Source organism: Sceloporus undulatus, chromosome 2 (assembly GCF_019175285.1).
Source record: "Sceloporus undulatus isolate JIND9_A2432 ecotype Alabama chromosome 2, SceUnd_v1.1, whole genome shotgun sequence".
Taxonomy (NCBI): Eukaryota; Metazoa; Chordata; class Lepidosauria; order Squamata; family Phrynosomatidae; genus Sceloporus; species Sceloporus undulatus.
The window spans coordinates 251,281,347-251,305,422 of record NC_056523.1 but is presented as its reverse complement, the minus strand read 5'-3'; the positions used below and the strand labels follow the sequence as shown (position 1 = coordinate 251,305,422).

The window sequence follows — 24,076 nt, the reverse complement described above, 5'->3', positions numbered from 1 at the left end:
TATGACAAAACCATAGTGTTTAAAACAGTTGAGAGTTAAGCCAACAACATTTTAAAAAAGTGACCTGATTATTAAAAAATGGGAGTTGTGTCACATGCAACATAGGGCTGAACAGATGGCTGTAAAGGGGCAGAAAAAAGTACCCTTTCTGTCTCCGCGCTGCGTGGCACATGTAAGCACTGTGATGCAAAAATGCTGTGATGACACCTGCTGTGTGGTCAGTGGGGCAGTGTGACACCAGCTTGGGGCATGTGCCATGCATACACCACACTCCTTCGTCACCCTGAAGCTGGCGTTTTTTGCCAGTCTGTTTTGGCCCATAGTCACCTACATGCAGAGAATTCATATAGCCAGGTTTTCCCTTGCACCTATTTGCCTGCAACATTAAAGTGCCTGTGCAAGCACCTCACATTCCTATGAACTTCTGTGTCTTTGCCTCATCCATGAATAGTTACGACTACTGTATTCTGCCATATAAGAAACTTGTGCTGAGGTTAGTGAGTGACTAGATGAGGTTGTGGGAAATGTGCAAAGGCCTTATATTGCTCCTGAAGTCTGGCTACACTGGAGTGGGGAAAAATTAAGTGGTATGTTACCATAGATTTTGATTGATTCTTTTTTGCTTTATTCCCCCCCTTGTTTTGTTTCAAAACTATTTTTGCACACTAAAAATCAGAGACAAAAAGTAGATGTCAACTCTTGTGCAAGATACTTGCAGCAGCACTTCACTAGAAAATCTTAGTGTTTGTAGGGAAGAAGACACTTCTAAGGTACTTTGAACACAAATGAAGGTAAAAGAATGATTAATTGACCTAATATGTTTTGAGTTTCCAAGTAAGGACTGTTGCTAAATCAAGGCGTGGCTTAAGGAGGGGAGCCAGTAAGGACTCTTGATGCCAGTGGTTTAGAAAGAGATGGGGTGCTGTAAAGTTGTTTTGAGACTGATACTCTTAACAAGTGCAGACCTGTTAAAGTTGAATGTTGTTTGTGATACACTGTCCTTCAATATTGTAGTGCTAATATTTTTTTCTGTGGAAAACATATTTGTTGTTGCTAACAGCCGTCAAATTGATTTCGACTTATGGCCACCCATGAATGAGAGACCTCCAACTCATCAACAGCTTGCTTAGGTCCTGCAGATTCAGGGTAGCTATCGCTTCTTTTATCAACTCTATCCATCTGGAATGTGTGTTTTGCTCTTTTCCTACTGCCTTCTACTTTGGTAAGCATTGCTTTTTCTAGTGAATCATGTCTTTTCATAATATGGCCAAAGTATAACAGTCTCAGTTCAAACATCTTTTCTTCTAGGGAGAATTCAGGCTTCATTTGCTCTAGACACATATATTTATCTTTTTAGCTGTTCATGATATCTGTAGAATACTTCACCACCAATACATTTCAAATGAGTTGATTTTCTTCCTATCAGCTTTTTTCATTGTCCAGCTATCACAACCATACATAGAAATGGAAAATGCATGGCATGAACAATCCTAGTTTTATTCTTCAGTGCTATAACTTTACACTTCAGGATCTTGTCTAGTTCTTTCATAACTGCACATCTAAGGCCTAGTCCTCTGATTTCCTAACTGCAATCTCCATTCTGATTAATAACTGAGCCATTAATAACTGGTAAATCTTGAACTAATTCAGTGTTTTTGTTGTCCACTTTGGCCCCATCCACACTAGTGTTTTTGTGAGGAGTAGATCCAGGGAGATTCGATGATGCAATACCAAATCAAAGTTCTCACTATGTTTATCCCAATCGAATTTCTCCATGGCATTTTAACCCTGATGAAGTTCACATTACCATTTGTGATACCATTGCAATTGTTCTCGGGTTTGCGATTGTTCTTGGGGCTTTTTTAAAACTGTCAGTGAAATGATGCACATCTATGTCACACTATTTGGCCACCACCACCTCGTCAGCCTTGGAGGATGGCAATGGCAACGGCAAGCTCCTCAGAACAACCCTTAGCAAGAAACCCTGGGATCAGTTAGCCATGAGGAGAAGTCACACTCCCTCAGCCATATAATAATTTAATCTCTCAGCAATATAGTATGTGTGAGAGAGCTTTAGTTTGCACCAACTGGGGAGCAGAGTCTGTTGTAGTTTTATTTCTTGGGAAAGAGGAAAAAATCACCCCTAACCCACAGCCGCACTGAAAGGGTATTTAAAAAACAACAACTGTCAAGCAAATCATGCACACCTTTTATATACTGATGATCTGAGTATTTAAAGGTGCAGTTTGCTGTGGCCATGCAATAGCAAATGTGTGTGTAAACTGTCAATTTTAAAAAAAATTACACAGTCTAATGATGTTCCCAGGAGAACCGCCTCTCTTGCTTTGGTAAGCTCTGGGAATTGGACATCGGTGCAGATAAGGGCACTAAAAATCACTGGCAGAAGACGAAAAAAGCCGAGCTGCACTTTAAAGAGACCACTTTCCATAGCATGGGAAGTTTGAATCCACTGCATTTCTGGAGCTGCTTTTTTCACTCCTGCAACTGAGTGCCAAGAGGGAAAAATCATGGCACTTGACTGGCAGGAGGAGATCAAAGGAGTGGGCATATTCCTCTCCCTGCACATTAACCCCTCCCTCTGGAATGCCCTGAATGAAATTGGAAGCTAATTCCCATTGATAGCACCCTTATAAAACCCGGTGTTTTGGAAAAGTAATGGGGAAAAACTCAGTCTTGGAAAAATTGGGTTAAAGGGGATTCGTGCTGGCCCCCCCCCCCCTTGAATTTGGTTTGGGAAAAAATTACTACAAATAGTTGTAAGTTGTCTGCAAGTGTGAACGATCCCATATTAAATTGGTTTGCAAATCGGTTTATAATGTAGTGTGAACGGCCCCTTTGAAGTTATGTAAGTTGTCTGCAATCATTATTTTTGTTTTCTTCATGTTTAACTGTAAACCTGCCTTTGCATTTTCTTCCTTGACTTTCTTTAGTAATCATTCCAAGTCTTTGCTACTTTCTGCTATTAGTATGGTGTCATCAATGTATCTTGAATTGTTGATGTTCCTTCTTCCAGTTGTCAAGCTTCCTTTCTCAGAGTTTGCATATGATACTTTGCTTGACCCCTGCTGTTAATTGGAAACTGTTAATTTCTCCATATTCTGTCCTAACAGTAGCCATGTGCCATGACTATAGCTTATGCATCAGGACAATCAAGTGCACCCATTTCTTTAAGAGTGATTAATAGTTTTTCAAGCTTTACATAAATTACTTCAGAACAGTCGATTCTCATGTCTCTGCCCTGCTTTTAAATTCATAGGTTTCAATACAATTTGTAAATGACTCTATGCCATGAAAAAGTGTGATATGAAGTGTTTTATAAAGATAATTGAACATTTACTATTTACTATAAAAAAACCTGGCTTGTGTATGCGTGCGACTATGACTACAAATACCAGAAATGTTGTAATAGTCATATTCTGTGCTGTCCTTCAATTAAGATAGTGGTTCCCTACCTTCCTAATGCCGTGACCCTTCAATACAGTTCCTCATGTTGTGGTGACCCAAACCCATGAAATTATTTTCATTGCTACTTCATAACTGTAATTAAATAGGTGTTTTCTAATGGTCTTAGGCGACCCTCATGAAAGGGTCATTCAACCCCCAAAGGGGTCCCGACCCACAGGTTGGGAACCACTGAATTAAGAGAAGACTCATTGATCCAGCATAAGGTTCCATGAACTGAAGAATGTGTGTGACAGTAACTTTACAATTTCCTTGAATTATTTTCTCCCTTTCTCATAGCCAATGTGTTCTGAGTGGGATCCTTTACTTATGGCCAATGCTCCATATTCTTTGTTGCAAAGTAGTTTTGCAAAAAGAAAAAAGTGGAAACTTCCTCTCACCTTCCTCCTTCATTCCTCCTTGAAGTGCTCCCAAATCACAAATGCTCATCAAGAGAAAAGTGATGCCCTTTTGCATCCCTTTGGCAATTGCCCAAGTCAGTCTGCATTTCTGGCAAGGCACTTAAGCTCTTGTCTAAACCCATCCCTTTGTCCAACAAACTGGAAGAGATTACTTACACTTTGCAGTGGGCACATCTATTAATTTGTTGATCGGGGTTTGTTTATACGAGTTATAAAATTAATTATATTCCAATTTGTGCAAAATTGTTTTAGACCAAATACATTTTTCAATCTTCCTGTATTGCATTGCATAAGTCTTACCACACTTCATTTGGTCATAACTAAAAGAGCTGACTTTGCTCCACCCTAGTATGAGAGTGTTTGTTCAAGATAGTTTTTCCCTCTAAGTAAAAGTTTTCAGGAAGATATCTGCAGTTTTTGTACATATCCTTCACCCAAGTTGCAGTCAAGTTATCTTTTCCCCACATCTGTTTCTAGAAATAGAGAACTGTGTTTCATTTTTCTTCTCTACACTCTTGCAAGGCTTTGATACATGAGGTGCCTGGAGAAGATAGTTATGTTTCATTGGGATGGTGATTATCTGGTTTAAACCTCCACAGAGATGACCTTTCTGACTCTATAGCACCTATATAGGAAGTGCTTTTCTGTTTCTTCATCTGCTTATGCTGCTGAAATGTTTCACTGTGCCCATGTGGTTAAAAGGCCTCTGACTTCATGAGTTCTTCTCATGCAGCATGGATGTATGATGAGAAGTTAGGACAATGTCTGAGGGGAAGGCATTAAACTTGGCTCTGCTGACTTGGTCCTGAGCTTTCAGGCGTTGCATTGATACTGTGGGATAAAACTATAGAAAATAATCTTCTTTGTCACTCATAATATGCTAAGATCTCAGAGGGACTGGTAATTTTATCAGTGCAGATACTTGGTAAATGTAGTTTGCAGAAGTATGCTTTAAAAAGACTATGTTAGAGATGGGTATGGTTGTGACAAAAAATAAAAATAATCCATTTCTTTTGGGTAGAAGAGGGATTTTTATATAAAGAGGAAATTGCAGCTACTAACCATAATGTTTCTTACCACAATCAAACACAAACTCTAGTATTGTGGTGCAAGAAGGTTGTGCAATTGTGTGCAAGTCCAAATTTGGAGAGTACAGAAAGGCCTGGTACAGATGGGCCCTTTGCGGTGCGCCCATGACATGCTAGAGTTGCTTGGGGGCACACAAGCCCCGCACATCATGGGCGCACTGCAGCTGCGTGGCACCATCCAGATGGTGCGCGCAGCAATGACATGTGAGCAGCGCAGCGTCCAAATGGCGCTGTGCCACTGGCGTGTCATCGCACTGTCACTGGTGCTTTGATGTGGTGCAAGCATGCTGCAACAAAGGAGCCGCTTCCTCACGCTCTTTTTTTTTGCTGTGCAGCAGCATTGCCCAATTGGTTGCTGCGTCGCTGCTGTGTCGCAAGGATAGGCATGTCCGTGGCGCCTCTTTTTGGCACTCTGTACCGTGCCAAAGTTATCTTATGAATGTGATCTTGAACTCAGGATGACAATGCTCATTGAACATTTGGACCAAAAAGAAAGAGAAGCGGCAGTCTGGCTCCGCCTCTGCTTGCAGCGTCCAGGAGCTGCAGCCTTTAAACCGCGCAGTTCCCGGATGCTGCAGAGAAGGAGCGCGGAAATCACACTCCTCAGGCCCCGGAAGAGACGCCGCGAGGGGCTAGTCGTGCGCTTGTGGAGTCATTTCTGGGGTGTGACGTGCAGACGCAGCGCATCCGCTATGTCAAGATGGTGGCGGCCGTGTGGAACGGCCGCCGTCATTTTGTGCGCGCGGAGCATGTACTAGGGTTAGGGGGGTACGGAAGCACTGCTCCTTCCTAACCCTAGTACGCGCTTGTCATGTACTATATGACGGTTTGTAACCCACCTATGTAAAAACTAAGTGGTGATGATATTGAACTCCCACTGTCATTTGGGTGAAATGAGAGTGTAACATAGTATGGAAAGTTTGCATGTTATGCCCGTTAGGTTGACCATTCTACCAATGGTATATGCAGCTAAGTACAACTTTGTATCTGTTATAAAATCATTTTCAAAATATAGGGATTCTAGAGACAACTGTATAAGTAAATATTTTGGTGGATAAAAATTACAGTGATGATTATATAAGCAAAGCATACTGTTCTTGCAAAAATAAATCCTCCTGTGTTTACTTAATATCTTTTTTGAGAACATAGTAGCATCCACTAGACAAAAAACAAAATTTAAAACTATCTACAAATAAGGAAAATTTGGATCTCTGCTAAATATTTTTCTTCTAAAGCAATTGCACATACAATAATAAAAATGGTTTATTTGGCTGAAAACATACAGCCAAATAATTTGGCAAAGTTGGTGATGTTATATGTCATTTTGAAGATAAGATGAGGCGTTCCAGACATCTTTATATATAGAACGTTTGACACAATGTTTTCATTGCATTACATTAATACAAAATACACTCAACAATGGCTGGTCAGAAAAACTTTCACATGGCATTTCCCAAAGAGATGTCAGCATTGTTACTTTGAAACTTTCTGTAAGAAACAAATCTTGGGCACAATGAGGCATTTTCTAAGAGTTTTTTTTTAATGGAGTTATAATTTCTTTTATTATTTGGGGTTTTAAAGAAAAACTAAAGTGTTCCAAAACTTTCACGCTCCCAAGAGAACAGAAGTGTTCCATTACTTGTTGCTTCACTTCTTCTAGCAGTGTTCTTTATTGTCTGCTTTACCATGTCATTCCAACATAACACATTGATTCTGATTTGATTGTAAGTGCATCATTTCAATCTAAAGAGCCTTCTTTCTCAGCGTTGTCAGAAGTGGTAGTACCTATGTTGTATAGAACTAAGCATACAATTGACATTCCATTAAGAAGTCAGCCACATTTTCCACTAGTGTTATATTACTTCTTGCGATATAGGTGTATAGTTCAATAAGATCTCCTAAAATAAGAGAATTTAGTTGTGTTCATGAAAACTCCATATGAATCTACTCACACTCACATTTCCTTTTTATTTCCCACCTACTCCCAGAACATCTAAAATGTTGATATGAGGAACTGATCTTTCCAGGTTGATATGATGAACAGCTTTTTTCAGCATGAATAAAATAAAAATGGCAACAGAAAAAAGGTAAGTGGATAAAAAGTAAATGCTGAGATGTCTAGTTACATTTGTAGGAGCTTTTAGACACCCAGGTCTGTATTCCTAGAATATCACCTAGGTCTGTATTCCTAGAATATCACCTAGGTCTGTATTCCTAGAATATCATCATAAAATGACATTTGTGAATATTATGGAAAGGAGAGGCATCCTGTGTTTTCTGTAAAACACCATATAAAAGCTTTGATTTGTAGATTAAAATTTAGGTCAGGGGAAAAAAATTCTGTGGATTTTTCTTCTATGAAGGTTACTTAGATGTACTTCCTTCTTCCAGAGACAAGATTTGATGGGAAATGTTCCTTTAAAATCATCAGATAATTTGTCTTTTAGGATGAAAGTCTTATCTCTTTCCTTCTCATGATGGGAGTGGTCAGTGGACAGTGGTCAGTTGAAATAAATACGGTATTTGTGTAACTTACTAAACTTTCAACTTAATTGTTTTGGTTTTGAAGCAATTACATTTGTTCTAATGTAAGATTGTTCTGTATTTCTCAATTTGAAGAAAAAAACTATAAACAATTATCTTTATTTTTAGGAAAGAATGTTCACCCTTAAAGTATTGTCTTTAAAGATTACAAGCCCATACCATTTAATGAATTTCATAACCTTTACTTTCAGCGAGGTTTTGCAATATGTAAATTGTATTTAAACTTTCTGAGACATAAGCACCTAAAATAATTTGTGTGAAATTCAAAAAGCTACAAAATAAATAAATAAAAAACCAACAGTAAATTTTTAAAACAATTAAAATCATCATGTTAAAATAGTTCAAAGTTATTTAAAAGGGATTCAAAAGTTAAATAAAGTATGTACCCTGACAAGATATTAAAAGCCTGCTTAAAAAACCAAAAGATTGTTGCCTGCCAGCAAAAGGAGAAGGCCAGTCTAGTCTGCCCCAGAAGGGAATTCCAGTGGGTGTGAGCAGCCACTCAGAATGCTATCTCTCATGTCTTCACCAAGCAAGTCTGTACCAGTGGTGGGACCTAGAGAAAGCCTTCCTCTGATGATCTTTTTTTTTTTGGGGGGGGGGGGAAATACTTTCTTTCAGATAGTCTGGATTTAAATTGTATAGGCCATGACCAGCACTTTGAGTTCTGTCTGGAAGCAAACTGGTAGCCAATGAAGCTGTTTTAATTAGGGAGTTGTATGTCCCAGTCAGCTTTTTGGCCACAGCATTTTTGAGCCACTAAAGTCTGAGAACAATTTCCAAGACGTTCCTTATGGAATGTGTTACAGTAGTCCAAATGAAATGCACTCAAGGCTTAAGTCACTGTAATTAGATCTGACATCTCAAATAATAATAATAATAATAATAATAATAAATGTTTATTTATATCCCACCTCTTCCGTTTGGGGATCAAGGTGGGTAACAGCAGAGTTTATATGATACACAATATAAAAAACAGTAAAACTCACAAAACCCTGACCCAACCCTCCCTCCCAAACTATAAAATTAACATAAGACATGATTAAAATATATAACAATACAACACTACAAGATTATTCTACAATCCGCGAATGACGAGGAGACGTAGTAGCAAAGATGGATAGAATCGGTTCTGGGCAGTTATCACTTAGTGTACACTTCTGCCATACTAGTTTTAGCTGTCCAAATGGCCACTGCTGAAACCTGGCCATCCAGGCTCAGAGTTGAATCCAGCAAAACACCCAAGGTTTCAGGGGGAGTGTAACCACATTCAGTACAGATGGAGTCCCTATTTCCTGATCTACTTTTTGACCAATGAGGAGCACCTCTCTTTTGTCTGGATTAAGTTTCAATTTATTTTCCTTCATCCAGTCCATTACTACAACAGACATTAGTTCAGTGCAGAGACAGTTTCCTTGGAATGAGAAGGAAAGGAGAGGTAGAGTGGAGTGTCATCATTTTGGTGCTACTGAATTCTTAAACTTTGCTTCCTGTGGTTTCATACAGATATTAACCAGGATGGGGAACAAAATAGAGCCCAGAGGGATACCACAGGCCAGTGGCCAGGGCATTGAACAGGAGGCCTCCAGCACCATCTTTTAGTTTGTCTTTCCAGGAAATAACAGAGTGGTCCCAGTCCTTCCTGGAAATGTAAATCCAGAAAGTGGTGCCAGAGGACTCCTGTTTGACTTTCTGGTCTTTGTCCTGTGGGGTCCCGCAGGGCTTTGCTTTGTTCCCTATGTGCCCCCAAGTCCCACTGCAGAGAGGTGACCGGGAAGGATAACATGGTCAGTGGTGTCAAAAGCCACTAAGGCGTGTTACAGACGGCCCAGAAGGGGCAGTCTCGCGCCGCTGCTGGTTGCTGCGTCCGGGAACCGCAGCATCCAAACCACGCAGTTCCTGGACGCAGCAAAGAAGGAGCGTGAAAATTGCACTCCTTCGTCGGCCCCAGAAGAGACGCCACGAGGCGCTAGTTGCGCACTCGCGGCGTCACTTCCGCCATGTGATGTGCGGATGCAGAGCGTCCCCTATGTCAAAATGGCGGCGGCTGTGTGGAATGGCTGCTGCCATTTTGACGTCATTACGCGCGAGGGGCAAGGCGCGTCAGGAAGCGCCGTCCCTCGCGCGTAATGACGGCGCCTCATGGGCCCTTCTGTAACGCGCCTGTGAGACCCAGTAAAACTAACAGGAACACTCTCCTTGTCCAGTTCTGAACTGCAAAATACACCTGCATCAAATATTTCACAGACAGAAGAACACACAACATTTTTGTTCTTACACACAAAATTGGACACAAAAAGTGCACAAACAGTGGCTCTTTCCATATACCTCCACTGATTTTGCCTTTATGTATTGCAAAATTTATAAAAGACCTTAATGTAGAATTTGGCACAATCTATGATTATTTTACTTTTGATCACTCTTTATATTATTGATGGAAGCTGTGCTCTACTTTCAAGTAAATAAAGTGAAAAACTCACATGCTAAAATAATTAAAAGCATGCTACATGTAGTTATTGTAAAGTCTGAAGTAGCTCTTCATCCATTATATTTTAAAGAAATCTGTCTCCAGAATCATTTCATTAAATTCAGTATAACTGTCTCAGATGATGGAAATGATTTGCTTCCTGACTGTAGACATAAAAGAACTGTATCCTTATGACATGAAATGGTTGCCCTGGTAACTTACCAGGATGCAGTTGTGTCTGTGACAGGCTCTAGAATTGATTACTGTATGAGAAATGATTAAGGTATAGGTTACAGCTTGGTAAAAGGTTTGTAGCTTGGTAAAAGGCATTTGTAGTGGAACGAATGCTGACATGAAGCGTGGTCATCGATTCCATGTAGCAGTTAGGATGTTCAGACCACTTTCAAAGTGGGTGGGTCTTGAGAACTCTACTCACCATTGGCAAGCAGGAAATATTCCTCGGTGAGTTGAAAAACCTGTTGAAGCTAGCCAACACTGAGGAAAACAATTCCTCCTAAATAAGAATTACTTAGGATGATAGCAACATTTATTCATACTTTCAAGTGCTTAATTTATTTTTATGTCAGCCTTGAGAGAAACTACCAACATTTCCATAAGAATTTGAAGTACAGGGACTGAAAGGGTATCAGTTTACAGACACTTTAATCATCTTGATCTTCTGGAGAGTCAACTGGAGGCTGCGGAAGGTTCCCCCACACTGTTTAGGAGGAAAAATATTTTGAGATTAATAAATTCTTCTTTGCATGGCTTTGGAAAAGTCCCCCACACCGTTTCCAGCCTCCAGCTGCCTCCAGTGGGGGCTTTGGAAAAGTGGAAGAACAACATACAAAAGCCATTTATTCAGAATTTTATTTGTCCATGATATGGACAATAAATGTAAGATAATTAATTTACATGAAGCCAGCTTTTAGTTAAAAATTGATACTTTTCATCCACCCTCCTCCAGAACTGGAGAGCACTAGTCATCCAACAACTTGATTCTAAATACACAGGATTTATAATTGCAGCAGAGTTATTTCATAACTGCAGCCGTAGAACATTAATCCAACATCGCCTGTATATACAATCACTGACATTATTTAATAAACTACTGCCATATACTTTTTTTGTTTTATTGCAGATAAATCACTATTGCAGTGTATGCATACAATAAATTATCACTTTGCTATATTGCTTTGTTAAAAGCTGACAAGGAGAGTGGTTTATAGTTCTAGTTACTAAAATGAAACAGTAGTTCCTTGTTTTTCCAAAATAGTGTTTCAAAGAAATCTGTTTAAATCCACATTTCCACTGTTTCTGACATTCAGAGATGAGTGCTCGTGCTTGTATAGCTAAAACAGTACTACCCACACACAAGAGGAGCATAGGATTAGGGAAATATCATCTGTAGAACCTGCACCCATCCCAAAATAAAATCCTCAAGAAAAAATATGGAAGCTAAACCAGAGAATAGCTCATTAAGAATTATGCATGACTCTGGAGACCAGGGTTCAATTTCTTGCTTAGCCATGAAACCCACTGGGTGACCTTGGGCAAGTCATATGCTCTCAGCAATGGCAAAACCTCTGAACAAATTTTGCCAAGAACCCCCCATGATAGGTTCACCTTATGATCACCATAAGTCAGACATGACTTGAAGTCACACCACAAAAACAACAGATGCTTAGTATACAGAGAATGCTGACTGAGGTGGGTATATCTCAGTAAATGCCAGTTCAGGGTTGATTGGTATGCTGCACATTTCACAGCATTTCACACTGTAACACTTTGATTATTTAACTTGAATATATCAACCCTGTGAGCCTGCCCAGACCTTGAGATCTGCAGAGGAGGCCCTTCTTTCAGTCCCACCATCTTCGCAGGTATGGTTGGTGGGAATAGAGAGAGGGCCTTCTAAGTGGCTGCCCCTAGACTTTGGCACTCCCTATACTGGCTTCCTCCTTGCTGCACTTCCTTCAGTAGGTAAACATGTTGTTTTTCAGACATGATTTTAGAATTGAAGACTTTTACGAAAAGGGCTTTTAAGAGAGTTCTGCAATTTTAAATTGTACACATTTAATTGCTTTTTATCATTTTATGTGTATGTTTCAAATATTTTTGACTTTGTAGGTTAATTCCATTTCAACTATTTAACTATATTGTAATTATTTTTAATTTGTAAGCAACTCTTGAATCATACTCTTGGAAAAACGATAGGAAATGAGAATAATAACAACAATAATGTAAGAGGTTTAATGCTTACATTTCAATTTAGAAATCTAAAGCTTAAAGATTCTTAGACTTAAATTGAGGTACCTGATAGGCAGTTCAGGATGTAAGAAACTTTGACATCACAATTTGATATCAGAATTTCTAAGGGATCAGTTGCTAATATGATCTTTGATATTGATCCAGTAAATTCTTTACAGTGACTAGACTTAGAATATTCTAATGACTAAAATAATAGAATTTCTGCTTTAGGTTCATGTTAAGACTTGAACATGAGGTGTTTCCTAAACGCATCAAACTAGAAAATTGGGAGAGTCCTAAACCCCTCAAGCCAGCAAGTTTCCTAATACTAAAAATATTTTTGTCTAAAGCCAGATTTATTTCAAAAAACAGTACAGCATGCCTGCTCCATACGCAAGTGCGCCATATGCAGCTTCCGGTTTACATGGAAGCCACGCTGCTATTCATTGAATGGCATGCGTGCACCATGCCGCTGCTTACACAGTATTTGCCTTTCGTGGGGGGGGGGGGGGGGGGGGGTCCCGGAATGAATCCCCACATAAGGCAAGGCTCCACTGTAGTTACAATCGACTGCATACAGCATTAAGGTGTTAACACTGATCTCCTTCTGATTGTGCCAGAAGAAAAGAGAGCAGAAGAAGCATACTGTATATTGTAACTGGAAAGCAGATGGGTTCATTTTCATTCTGGTGAAGCATTGTTAATTGTGAATTATGCATGACTCTGGTGAAAAAAGAGTCATTCCTGGATACTTTTTGAAAGAAGTTTTCAAGTGATCGCTAGAAGGATAAATTTTTCTCAAGGCTTATGTGACCTAGTTGTGCAGTTTTGTATATGCATTTGTTAGTTTGTTGAAACCAGATTTTCTGTAGAAGAACTAATATCCATTCTGAAGTGCAATTGGAACTTGTCTTTTTTTTCTTGTTAGCATGCTTGCTTGAGACATTTATTTCTAATTCACATGATTCTAGATTTCTTTTCAGCACAAAAATTAGGCATGCATGTGGGGAATGGTTTTTCCCTGCAACCAGAAAATATATTATTGTGTATCTGGTAGAACATGCTCAAAATTAGAACCTTAGACAAATTTTCAAGAGCTGCAATGTGCACAGTTTAAAGCCTTTGCTCTAGATTCTGTAATATTACTGTAAGATTTCCAGAATAAAACCAGAGTTTAGGACTTAAAAAGGAGTCTTATTTAGACAAACAAAAAAGAAGCATCAACTTAAGCACACATTGTTATGAAACTTGGGTATGAAAGCTATCACAAAACAGGAAGGACCAGATTTACAATAAAAAAAGAAGAGGGAAAGAGCTGGAAAACAAACAAGGCAGAGGCTGCTGCTGCTGCTGCCTTTCCTTAATCAGATGAGACCAACAGTGAAGCAGGTTTTGTCCTCAAAAGCTATAGTATTGATTTATTTTAACTATGTATATTTATTCCAAGGTTATAGTACTCATTTAAGACACATACTGCACATTTTAAGTGGTTCACAACATAAACGTATTTGTTTTTTCCAGTGTAACTAACAATTCTCGGATTGTGAGCTTATTGGCACAGCTGGAGAAGATCAATGCAGAATGTTTGGTGGATGCAGATACTGCCAGATATGTTACATCAAAGATTCTACACCTAACCCAAAGCCAAGGTAAATAGATGCACTTTGAAATAAGCCATAAATTAGCTGGTACTTTTACCTCTCCCGAATTCTTGAATATGTTCTGTATGTCATGTCTGTCATTTTAAGAAATACAGCAAGTCCTTTGTATCCATGGATTCCTTATCCATGGAGTCAGCCATTCACAGCTTGGAAATATTTAAAAATATATTAATTTCAAAAAGCAAACCTTAGTTTACCATTTTATATAAGGAACACCATTTTGCTATGCCATTATATTTAAAGGGACTTGAGCATCCATGAATTTTGGTATCTTTGGTGAGTCCTGTATACCAAAATACCACTATATATATACATGATATGAGCATTTTTTTAGAAAAGAAATGTGTGGCTTCAAGTAATGTCTAACTTCCAGTGAACTTAAGGCAAATCTTCCACCAGTGATACTACCTTTCCACGGTGGTGGTTCATGTGGAATCCTGCGATTTGCAGTTTAGGGAGGGGCATTTAGAATTCTCATCCGGAGAGCTCTTAAGCTATGCTGATGGCATCGGTGCTGCTGGTAGCATCTCCCATATGCCTTTTGCTACTAGGCAGCAGCAGCAGTGGAAGTTGACACTGATGGAAGAACTGTCAGAGACAACAACAGCGGCTCCATAGTTAAGATGTCTTAGTACTGTGCAGAAGGAGGCATGGAAAAACCCCTTTGAATGTCTTTTACCATGAAAACCCTATGGTGAGACAATCCAAAATGAATAAAGAGATAGTGCCAGAAGATGAAGCTATCAGGTCAGATGATACTCAGTGAGCTACTGAGGTACAACTGAACCAGCTAATGATACAACTAGACTCGAGCCAAAAAGACATTCAGCTGTTGGCGTGCTCAAATGTGAAAGGAAAGTCAGAAGCGAAACAACACATAGTATAGGAACATGGAATGTGAGAAATGTGAATCGGGGGAAGCTAGACATAGTAAAACAAGAAATGGAACACCTGGGGTGGGCTAGCTAAAGTAGACAGGAATGGGACATTTTGAGTCAGATAATTACAGTGTTTTACTCAGAAAATGAAAATATATGAAGAAAGGGGGAGGCATTAATAGTGAGGAGAGAAGTAGGACATCATCACATTGCTGTTATAATGCTATTATTCCACTTTAACTGCTATGGCTACCTCCTGTGGAATCCTGGGATTTTCAGTTTAGGGAGGGGCATTTAGAATTCTCATTCAGAGAGCTCTTACTAAACTATAAATCCCAGAATTCCATAGGAGGCAGCCATGGCAGTTAAAGTGGAATAATAGTGCTATAACAGTGTTGTGTGATATTGACAGTAGGAAAAGCAGTTGAAGGTTACACAAAGTCTGACTGAATCTTATCAGTAAGATGCCAAGGAAAATCTATCAATATAACCATAATCCAAGTTTATGCTCCAGCTACAGAGCCAGAAGAAAAAGAAATTGAAAGATTCTGTGCTGGAGTCCACACAAAAAAGTAGGTCTTGCTAATCATAGGATATTGGAATGCAGAAGTGGGAAACGAAGCAGACTTAAAGATTGTAGGAAAATTTGGCTTAGTATCGAAAAATGAACCAGGAGAGCAACTGACTGAATTTTGTTAGGCTAACAATTTGTTCACCTCAAACACATTCTTCAAGTAGCCAAAGTAGTGATTGTATACAGACATCACCTGGTGGCCAATATAGAGTAGACTACATAATTGGAAGCAGAAGATGTAGAAGCTTCATTCTCTCTGCAAAAACAAGACCAGAAGCAGATTGTGTCACAGACCATGAGCTGCTGATATAAAAATGACAGTAAAGCAACCATTGTTCCAAAATACAACCTGAGAACATCCCTGCAGAATGTAAAGATTAATGGCAATAGGGAATGCTGTTAGCTGCTCTGTTCAGGAAATTAGCTACCTGCTGTTACCTTTTAAAGGATACTACATTTCCCTACCCACATCCTTAGTGTTTAAATGAGTTTATTGATGATGATGTTGTTTTTGCTCCTAGCAGTATTGGAGTGTTTTCTATACGTTTTAGGTTTGCTACAGTTGAAATTTAAACCTCCTGTTTATTAAATTATATTGTTATGCATATAATGGAAAGAATGTGCATCTCTAACTTTCAGAAAAAATCAGGAAGGAAATGACAGCCAAAGGTTCAACAGGAATAGAAGTTATTCTCTCAACATTGGAGGTAATTTGTCTGTGTGTGAGAGAGTGAATTGCAATCTTTTGGTGATACAGTGCAGGGATGGGCAACTGCAACCATCCAAATATAGTCCATCAGCTCAGTGATGCATTACCATTGACAGTGCTGGCTGGGTTGATGGAAGATGTAGTCCAACAACAACATGTGGAAAGTGATACTAGCTCCCAGATATAATGAGTGAGTGGACAGCTTGATTAAAATATCTTGCAGTTTGAAAGCTAGCTTCACAATTGCATAATCAGTGTAGTTTATTTATAGGATTTTTGTGTTGGACTAGAGTAAAGAGCCTATTGCTTTCTTAGAAATGTGCCATATAAGAATTACCATTAAGTATGCTATTGCTTACCTGTGGCAACCTCTGTTTAAACAACAGATTCAAAATTTAACATACAGATTGATTATGTATTATCATCGGTTCATGTAAAATAAATGGCAACTTCGGTTAGTGTTTGTATTTAGCATGTAATTAAAAAAACTAGGGCATGATGCAGCCAAAGCTGAGCCCTTTTTAAAGTCATATTGATGTCAGAGATGTACAAGAAAATACTGTCAGCTGTGTGAAATGTTCTACTGTTTACTTTGAAGCACTGATTCTGGAATGAAAGAAGACTTTTAAAGTTCAGACTCCAAACCTTTTAAAATCATTTTGAATAGCTAATGTTTTTCTTTTTATAGTTTTACATGCATCTGTTTGTAGATATTATGAAAGATGTGACATAGATACCATGAAATGTGTACTATTGTTTCATTTTAGAATACAAGAGATTTCCAGACTACAGTCAATATCTTAAACATCTTATTGGAATTGGTGGCAGTAGGTAAGCTTTTGTGTCTGTTTGACTATATAGTGCCATTAGTAAATACTATTTTTAAGATACATTCCTGCATAATTTAGAAACACACACAGCTTAGCATTTCTGACATCAAGAAAATAAATACTCGGCGTGGCCTTTTAACTATAATTTCATTATCCTCATGATAATGCCTTAGGGATGTCTGTATGTCTTAGGGTTGCTGCTGATGGCTCATACTTTATTTCTAGGCAGTAGCCGCAGAACAAGTATTCTGGTTTCTAGAGGAGGGACACAGATTTTATTGCATTTGCTTGTGAATGTCAGTAAAGAATCTCCACCAAATGAAGACTTAATGGTGCTACTTCATTCTCTTCTTGCAAAAGTTGGTCCAAAAGGTAAGTTTAATTTGAAAACGTTCTCATGATAGCTGCTGCTTTTGTTGCAGCGAGTGGTGTTGGAAGAAAAGTGCAGACATACTGCCCAGTGCAATTCTTAAATTATGCCTCCTGAACAAGAGTAGGATTACAAATAAATAACTTTGCACTAACAGAATGGGAAAATGTACTAGCTTTAAACTGAAGTAACTGATAGGTTGATATGCTATTGGCACAAGGTGCAAAAGGACAGAGGCACAATGTTATATCTCCTAAAGAGTTGCAGCATCTCAAAGCATAATCATTCCTACTGATATTATCTAGAAGCTATTGAAATCATCTAGATATCATCCTGATGCAGTCTTCTGTACGTGAAGTCTTCATAAAGATACGAGTCAGTAGAAAGGACAGCAATAGCTTGTTAGCTAACTAGATGTGGTCATGTGGAACATATCTTCTGTTTCTTCATTTATTATTATTATTTATGGTATTTATACCCCGCCCTTCAGCCCTAAAGGCTATCAGAGCGGCTATGATATATATTTATGATATATATGATATATATATATGTGAAGACCTCTTGAATACTGAATGGCTATAGTGGTGGGGAAAATCTAAAGTCATTATGGATTCACAAGGCAAGGATCTTTCCCTTTCCTGATATTATGAAGTATGCAAGTGAAGCCAATAGCAGCAACAACACCAGTTGGTTCAAAACCACCTTTTTTGTTCTAGAGATGGTTCTTCTGTCTTTCCAGAATGAATGGCACAGTAATACAGTGCACCCGCGTCATATGCGGGTGCGCTATACGTGGATTTGAGCATATGCTCAAATCTGCGTAGAGCCACGTGGGAGCACACGAGGTGCAAGTGGTGGCGCATCCCATTGGAATGAATGGGGTGTGCGCCGCTGCATGCACGAGCCCCATTCATTCCAATGGGGTTTAAGCATGCGTGGAATTCAGCTTACGTAGGGGGGTCCAGAACGGATCCTCCGTGTAAGCCGAGGGCATGCTGTCATAGCTCAACTACCTGGGGCAAATTAGTAGCTAGATTTCACATCGTTTTTGATTACCTCACCCTGATTACTTCACCGTGCCTAATGTATCAGATGCCTTGACCAAAGGTGCGTGTCAAATCTGGTAACCCCCTTTGTTCAGAAATCTCGGCTTCAGCAGTAAAACTCAGAAAACGTTTATTCAACAGCTACAGACCTACATCAGCGATGATTATAGTAAGAACTAAACAGTAAGTGTTAGGCATAATTAAAGCACGCACAATTTTAAATCTTTGGTGGGCTGTCCTCTCATTCTTCACAAAAGGAAAACATTTATTTTCCCTTTTCTGTTTCCATGAGGCCCCACATCTTTACTTCTTTTGCCCAGGTTCTGCTTGTTAATCACAAAGGAATGTGATTAACAATCTCTAGCAATAAACACCCCACTGCATGTCACATTGTTTTCCCTCAGTATTGTAGAATACATTAACACCAGAAAACATCGAGCAAATGCAGCTATCCCCTTCTAGGTTAACACCTCAAATCATGGCAGGAAAGATGTCTGATGCAGCTCCTAACAGTGATGTAGGTGGTGAATGGAGGAAAAGAACATATAAATTTATTCCTAGATAGGATCATCTGACACCAGGTCCAATATCTTCCTAGTGTCTTGCAAAAACCTTTTTCATTTTTGAGCCTATTTCTGATTGTACATGGTCACTTGTGTGCATGACACTGTGTGTTTTTTTTAATAGTTTTATTTTAAAATATACTTTTAGTCCCTTGTAAGTTGCTCTGAGAGCCCCATGTGATCATCTATGGAAAAATTCCCTATATTCTCAAAAACCAGCCAGGGAAGTTGGCTTCTTTTCTCCCCCCACCCCCTTTTCTCTTTGCACAGTTTTACCTTATTAATGGACAGGGCAGGAATTAAACAGCAAATAAATAGAAGATTGAAAGATAGTTTAAACTTTACAAGCTAGTAAAGGTAAAGGTAGTCCCTTGACAAGAATATCTAGTCGTAACCGACAAAGGGAGTAGTGCTCATCTCCATTACAAAGCCAAAAAGCCAGCATTTTCCAAAAACAAATCCGGCAGTCACGTGGCTAGCATGATTGCACCGAATGCTGTTACCTCCCCTCTGAAGTGAAACCTGTTTATCTACTTGCATTTTCATGCTTTTGAACTGCTAGGTTGGAAGAAGCAGGAACTAGTCGCAGAGCTCGTCCCATTATGCAGCATTTGGTCCTCGAACTGCCAACTTTCTGACCTTACGATCATCAGAATTGGCATCTTAACCATTAAGTCACCACATCCCCCTTAAAAGCTAGTAGTGAACTCTTAAAAGACATACGTGCCTTTGCAAAATGAGTTCCCTGAAAAATGGTAAATATCCTCAGACCAGTTTAAGGTTTTGGGGTAAGGATTAAAAACCCCTAATAACTTAAGGCAGTATTATCTTTCTCCATAATCAATCTGCATAGTCACTTATGTCAATGAAAGAGGCACTTGTGGTGATCTGCATGGGACTGAGTTTTGTTTGGAGACATCCAGGCATTAGAACTTTTAGTGTAATACCTGATGGTCTACATAATTGCCTATCACCTAATGTTAATCACACACCTATATTGGTCTTCTCTGCATCTGTAAAATATATGTTTATTTAGAGGAGTCTTTCATAATTGAAATACCACCCATGGTTTTACTATTTTAATTGCTTCCTCTATGGTGAGTGAGGCTTAAGCAATAATAAGTAGAGACAGCTTATGTTGACATGAAAAGACCACATCTTTATTTGTTACAGCAGAAGAGGCTTGGCATCAGCATCAGTCTAAAGCCAGACTTTGGTTAACCTGCCTGCCTACCAATGTTAACCAACCCATCAAGCCACTCTGCTGGGTATGTCTGGAATGAGATAGGTGGTAATCCACATGGGCAGGGCCACTGTATAACTCACTCCCTGCCACTGGGGGTAGGGTGGAACTACCATCCCTAAACTAGGCATGACTCCATTTGCCCACACCACCAAGGTGCTTTGAGAGGGGACCCCCAACAGGATCTGACAAGTGCACAGGCCCCATCTCCACGCAACAGCATCTGGGCCTCATGCTAAAACCACCAAAATTTGTAACAAAATACAGATATTATAGTATTATGACACTTATGTAATACAGCATAACTTACAAACAGTGAAAAAAACAAAGGTGAGAATGAATCTCTCAAGCAAACTGAAGAGGAGAGCACAGGAGCCTGGTTAAAATAGGTAGCCACAACTCAGCTTCCTCCTGTCCCTCAAACCAGCCAATTGGGCAAAAACTGATTGACTAGCTTTCCTGCCTTTCCAAGAGCCCTCATACACTCACATGGGTTTCTGGGAATGCTAATGATGCCAGCATTGCCAAGGAAGATGGCATCTGCTGTGTTTTGCTAGCTGCTCCAAGCTGGAAACGGTATTCTCAGAAAGTCAGGAACAGTGTTGTTTTGATGTTTTAAGTAATTTTACATTTTAATAGTTAATCATTTGTTTTCTATTGAGGGGCTTTCTAAAATGCAGAAATATTTATATTTCAATAAATAAAAAGGCCAGTTATCAAGCTGAATGAAATTAGGTTGTTGCTTAGCATCCACTAGTACTGCTAGCTTTAGACAGAACAGACAGGCAGAGGATGGAATTCAAAAGAATAAGCATGTTATTTTCATATGAATGCCAAATTAAGGTAGGCTGAAGATATTCTTGGCATTCAAGATGCATGGGGAATTAGGGTAACTTTAATGCTCTGGAAAAGTTGCTCACTTTGATGTAAATGTATTGACTGATCAGAACATATTAATTAATGACAAGTTTCAGTTTCCCTTACTGTGATGTCACTAAAACTTACCGTATATACTCAACTATAAGTTGGCCTCATGTATAAGTTGGGGGCAGGTTTTAGGGCCAAAATTAGGGATTTTGATATTACTTGTGGATGTTGAGGATAAAATATAGGGTCTCAGCAACCTTCCTCTTCCTCCCAGCCAGGCTCCATCTCCACAGCCCGGCTATCCCCTTCAGAGACAGCTGGGCTGGGGACGACGCTTTGGGGGGCGAGCACTTGCCCTCCCTCCTCCCCCCCACCCTGGCTGTTTCACAAGGGGCAGCCTGGCTGGGGACGAGGCTGGTGGGGGGAGTGATTGCTCTCTATACTCTTCCCCAGCCTGTCTGGGAATAAGGCTTGCGGGGTGAGTGCTTGCCCTGCTTCCTCCTCCGCAACCCAGCTGTCACTACAGTTGGCTGGGGAAGAGCCTATTACTGTATTGATCTCTGTGGCCTGTTACAGACAGGCCAAAATAAAGCTGCTTCGAGTCACTTTGGAGGTATGGTATTTCAATGATGCATAACTCCTACAAGTCCAAAAGCCGCACCAAAGCCACGCTCCAGTCCTAAGGACTGGAGTGCAGCTTTAGTGTGGCTTTTGGACTTGTAGGAGTTATGCATCATTGAAATACCATACCTCCAAAGTGACTCGAAGCAGCTTTATTTTGGCCTGTCTGTAACAGGCCTGTATAAGCCAACCTATGTTTATTGGATCAATTTTTTGCAGTCTTTTCAACTTATACACAAGTATATGATTGGTTAACTTAATTCATTAACTATGCTTAAATGAATTCTCTAAATATATTGGAGTAAGTTTTGACTTGCCATTGGTACTAATATTTCTTCTTCCTGTTGTTTTCCAGATAGAAAGTTTGGAGTAAAAGCCAGAATTAGTGGTGCTTTAAATATAACTCTAAACATAGTGAAACAGAACTTGCAAAATCAAAGGCTAATACTGCCTTGTCTCCAAGTGTTACGTGTGTACTCAAGTAACTGTAAGTATTGTAACAGCTGTTTAATATGTAAGATGAAACTGTCTTCGTATTGCATTAACATGGGTGCTAAAAACTAGTAGGTCTCTTCCCTAGCCAGCTGTTTGTGTGTGGTGGTGGTGGGGAGATTTTTTTAAATCACTGGGACCCCATTCCCACTGGGCATATAAAGGTGCTTTCTGCACCGCCATTTGGGACATCCTCCGGACGTCCCATTTTAAAAAAGGGGCGTCTCTTATAGATGCCCCTGGGCCTAGTACGGACTCCGTCCGTACAAGATGGCGCCGGCCCTTCTACATGGCCGGCGCCATCTTTGCGTATCGGACGCTGGGCGTCCGTACGCGTCGCGCCGCTTGTGACGTAGCAAGCGCGCCCCATTTTGGAGCTTCTTTTTCGGTCTGCGCGGGAGTCGGGCCGTGTGAAGGCTCCGGCTCCCCCGCGGACCTACTGGCGGCGGTCTGTACCCCGCCAAAGTGACATATATCGCTGTGAGTCTGGATTGGATCAGTTTCCGAGTCATATTCGAATCAGGTCCATCGTTCCCATTATATAAGGGAGCAAACAGACTTGGTTTTTCTTTACCTATGTTCTCGTTCCCATTTTTATTTCTCCGTTGTATTTTGATGCAGGTTTTTTTTTTGTTCCCCATTCCCATTGCCTTTCTGGAACCGTTTTTTTTAAAGCTGTCAATCAAGCACTTAGGTGATTAGACGTCACAGTGACATCTAATCCCCCCTTTTTCTTCTTATCCCCCCTTCTTCTTCAAACCACCCCAATATGTAGCAGCCAGCCACCACTTTTCTGTCTCAAAAAAGGAAACAAGGCTGGATGCAGGAGCCACATTCAGGGTTTTGGGTTTTTTTTCTCTCCCTTTTTCCTTTCCGCTCACAAAAAGTTTTCGCCAGCCTCCTTTTCTCCATATCCGTTCTCCTCTTTCCTTTCTTTTCTCCTCCCTCTCCAAAAAACCTAGTTTAACTTGCTTCTTTTTTTTAAAAAAAGTTTTACACACTTGAATATTATTTATTATTATTATTATTATTATTATTATTTGCAAAGAGAGGGAGAGAAGGATGGCTCTGTGGGGAATTTGAAGAGAAAAAAAGTTGAGGGGTTGGATAACTACATAAAGAGAGAGAGAGAGTTGTATTTCTTAGCGTTCCTCCTTTTAATTTTTTGGGGTGTGCTTAGGCAGCCTAAGGCCCTTTTATTACAGTTGGGAGCCTCGGGGTTTTCCAAGGCAGAAAGAGGCACCCACTTGAAACCCAATGGGGCTCCTCGTGAGCAAAAGCCTCAGGTCCATCATTCCTGCCTCAGGAGGATTTGGGGGAAGGCATTTCCTTCCCACCCCTTTTCTGTCTCAAAAAAGGAAACAAGGCTGGACACGGCAGCTGCAAAAAAACAAAAACAAAAAAACCCAAAAACCCTCTGGAAAAGTGCAGTCAGGATAACCTGGGTTATCCACCGCTGATTCAGGTTTTAGCTAGAGAAATTGATCAAAATTGGATCGAACACGGATTCAAATGGCAACGATTTTCCTTAAACAAGGATCGAATGCGAGTTCAAATGGGAACGATGTTCTTATAATCTGATTCTTGATTTGATTTATAGCTCAGTGGGAATGGGACCTGGTTTTCTAATCAAGGGTATTGCAAGTACAATACATGACATCCCCACAGTTGCTCATGCAAGAGCTCCATCCTTTTCTTTCTTTGTGATGGCCTGGCTCTTACATTCATAGAAATCCATAACATCTGCTTTTAATGGGGCTGACCCTTGAGCACTGAGTGATAGGCATCACTTCACAAATAATCTGTCAATAGGTATGAGGATTACTTAGCATCTGTAAATGAAAGGAGGATCTTGCCTGCTTTATTCTTAATTAAATGTTGTATTATCAGCACTACTTGTTTAATGCTAATCAGGATTCCCTTGGTTAGTAAACCCTTGTTAGTATTAACCATTAATATAATGCCAATATGATATTTAACAGGAGGGGG

General features: G+C 39.8%; 1 protein-coding gene across 7 annotated transcripts in view; it reads left to right on the top strand.

Moving 5' to 3' along the window:
- The window catches only part of AGTPBP1 (ATP/GTP binding carboxypeptidase 1), a 93,714-nt gene that overhangs the window by 21,690 nt on the left and 47,948 nt on the right, over window positions 1–24,076 (top strand). For 4 of the 7 annotated variants that reach the window (XR_006102531.1, XM_042455268.1, XM_042455269.1 and 1 more), the window contains exons 2-7: window positions 6,961–7,059; window positions 13,755–13,882; window positions 15,986–16,053; window positions 16,823–16,886; window positions 17,111–17,257; window positions 21,951–22,082. Coding sequence is in view for 6 of the 7 variants with exons in the window: in XM_042455268.1 (XP_042311202.1) it covers window positions 7,028–7,059; window positions 13,755–13,882; window positions 15,986–16,053; window positions 16,823–16,886; window positions 17,111–17,257; window positions 21,951–22,082 (571 nt within the window). In the remaining variant the exon portion in view is untranslated. Of the gene's footprint in view, window positions 1–1,060; window positions 1,223–6,960; window positions 7,060–7,419; window positions 7,492–13,754; window positions 13,883–15,985; window positions 16,054–16,822; window positions 16,887–17,110; window positions 17,258–21,950; window positions 22,083–24,076 lie in introns of those variants that run through there. The other 3 variants (XM_042455267.1, XM_042455266.1, XM_042455270.1) reach the window with 3 other exon arrangements.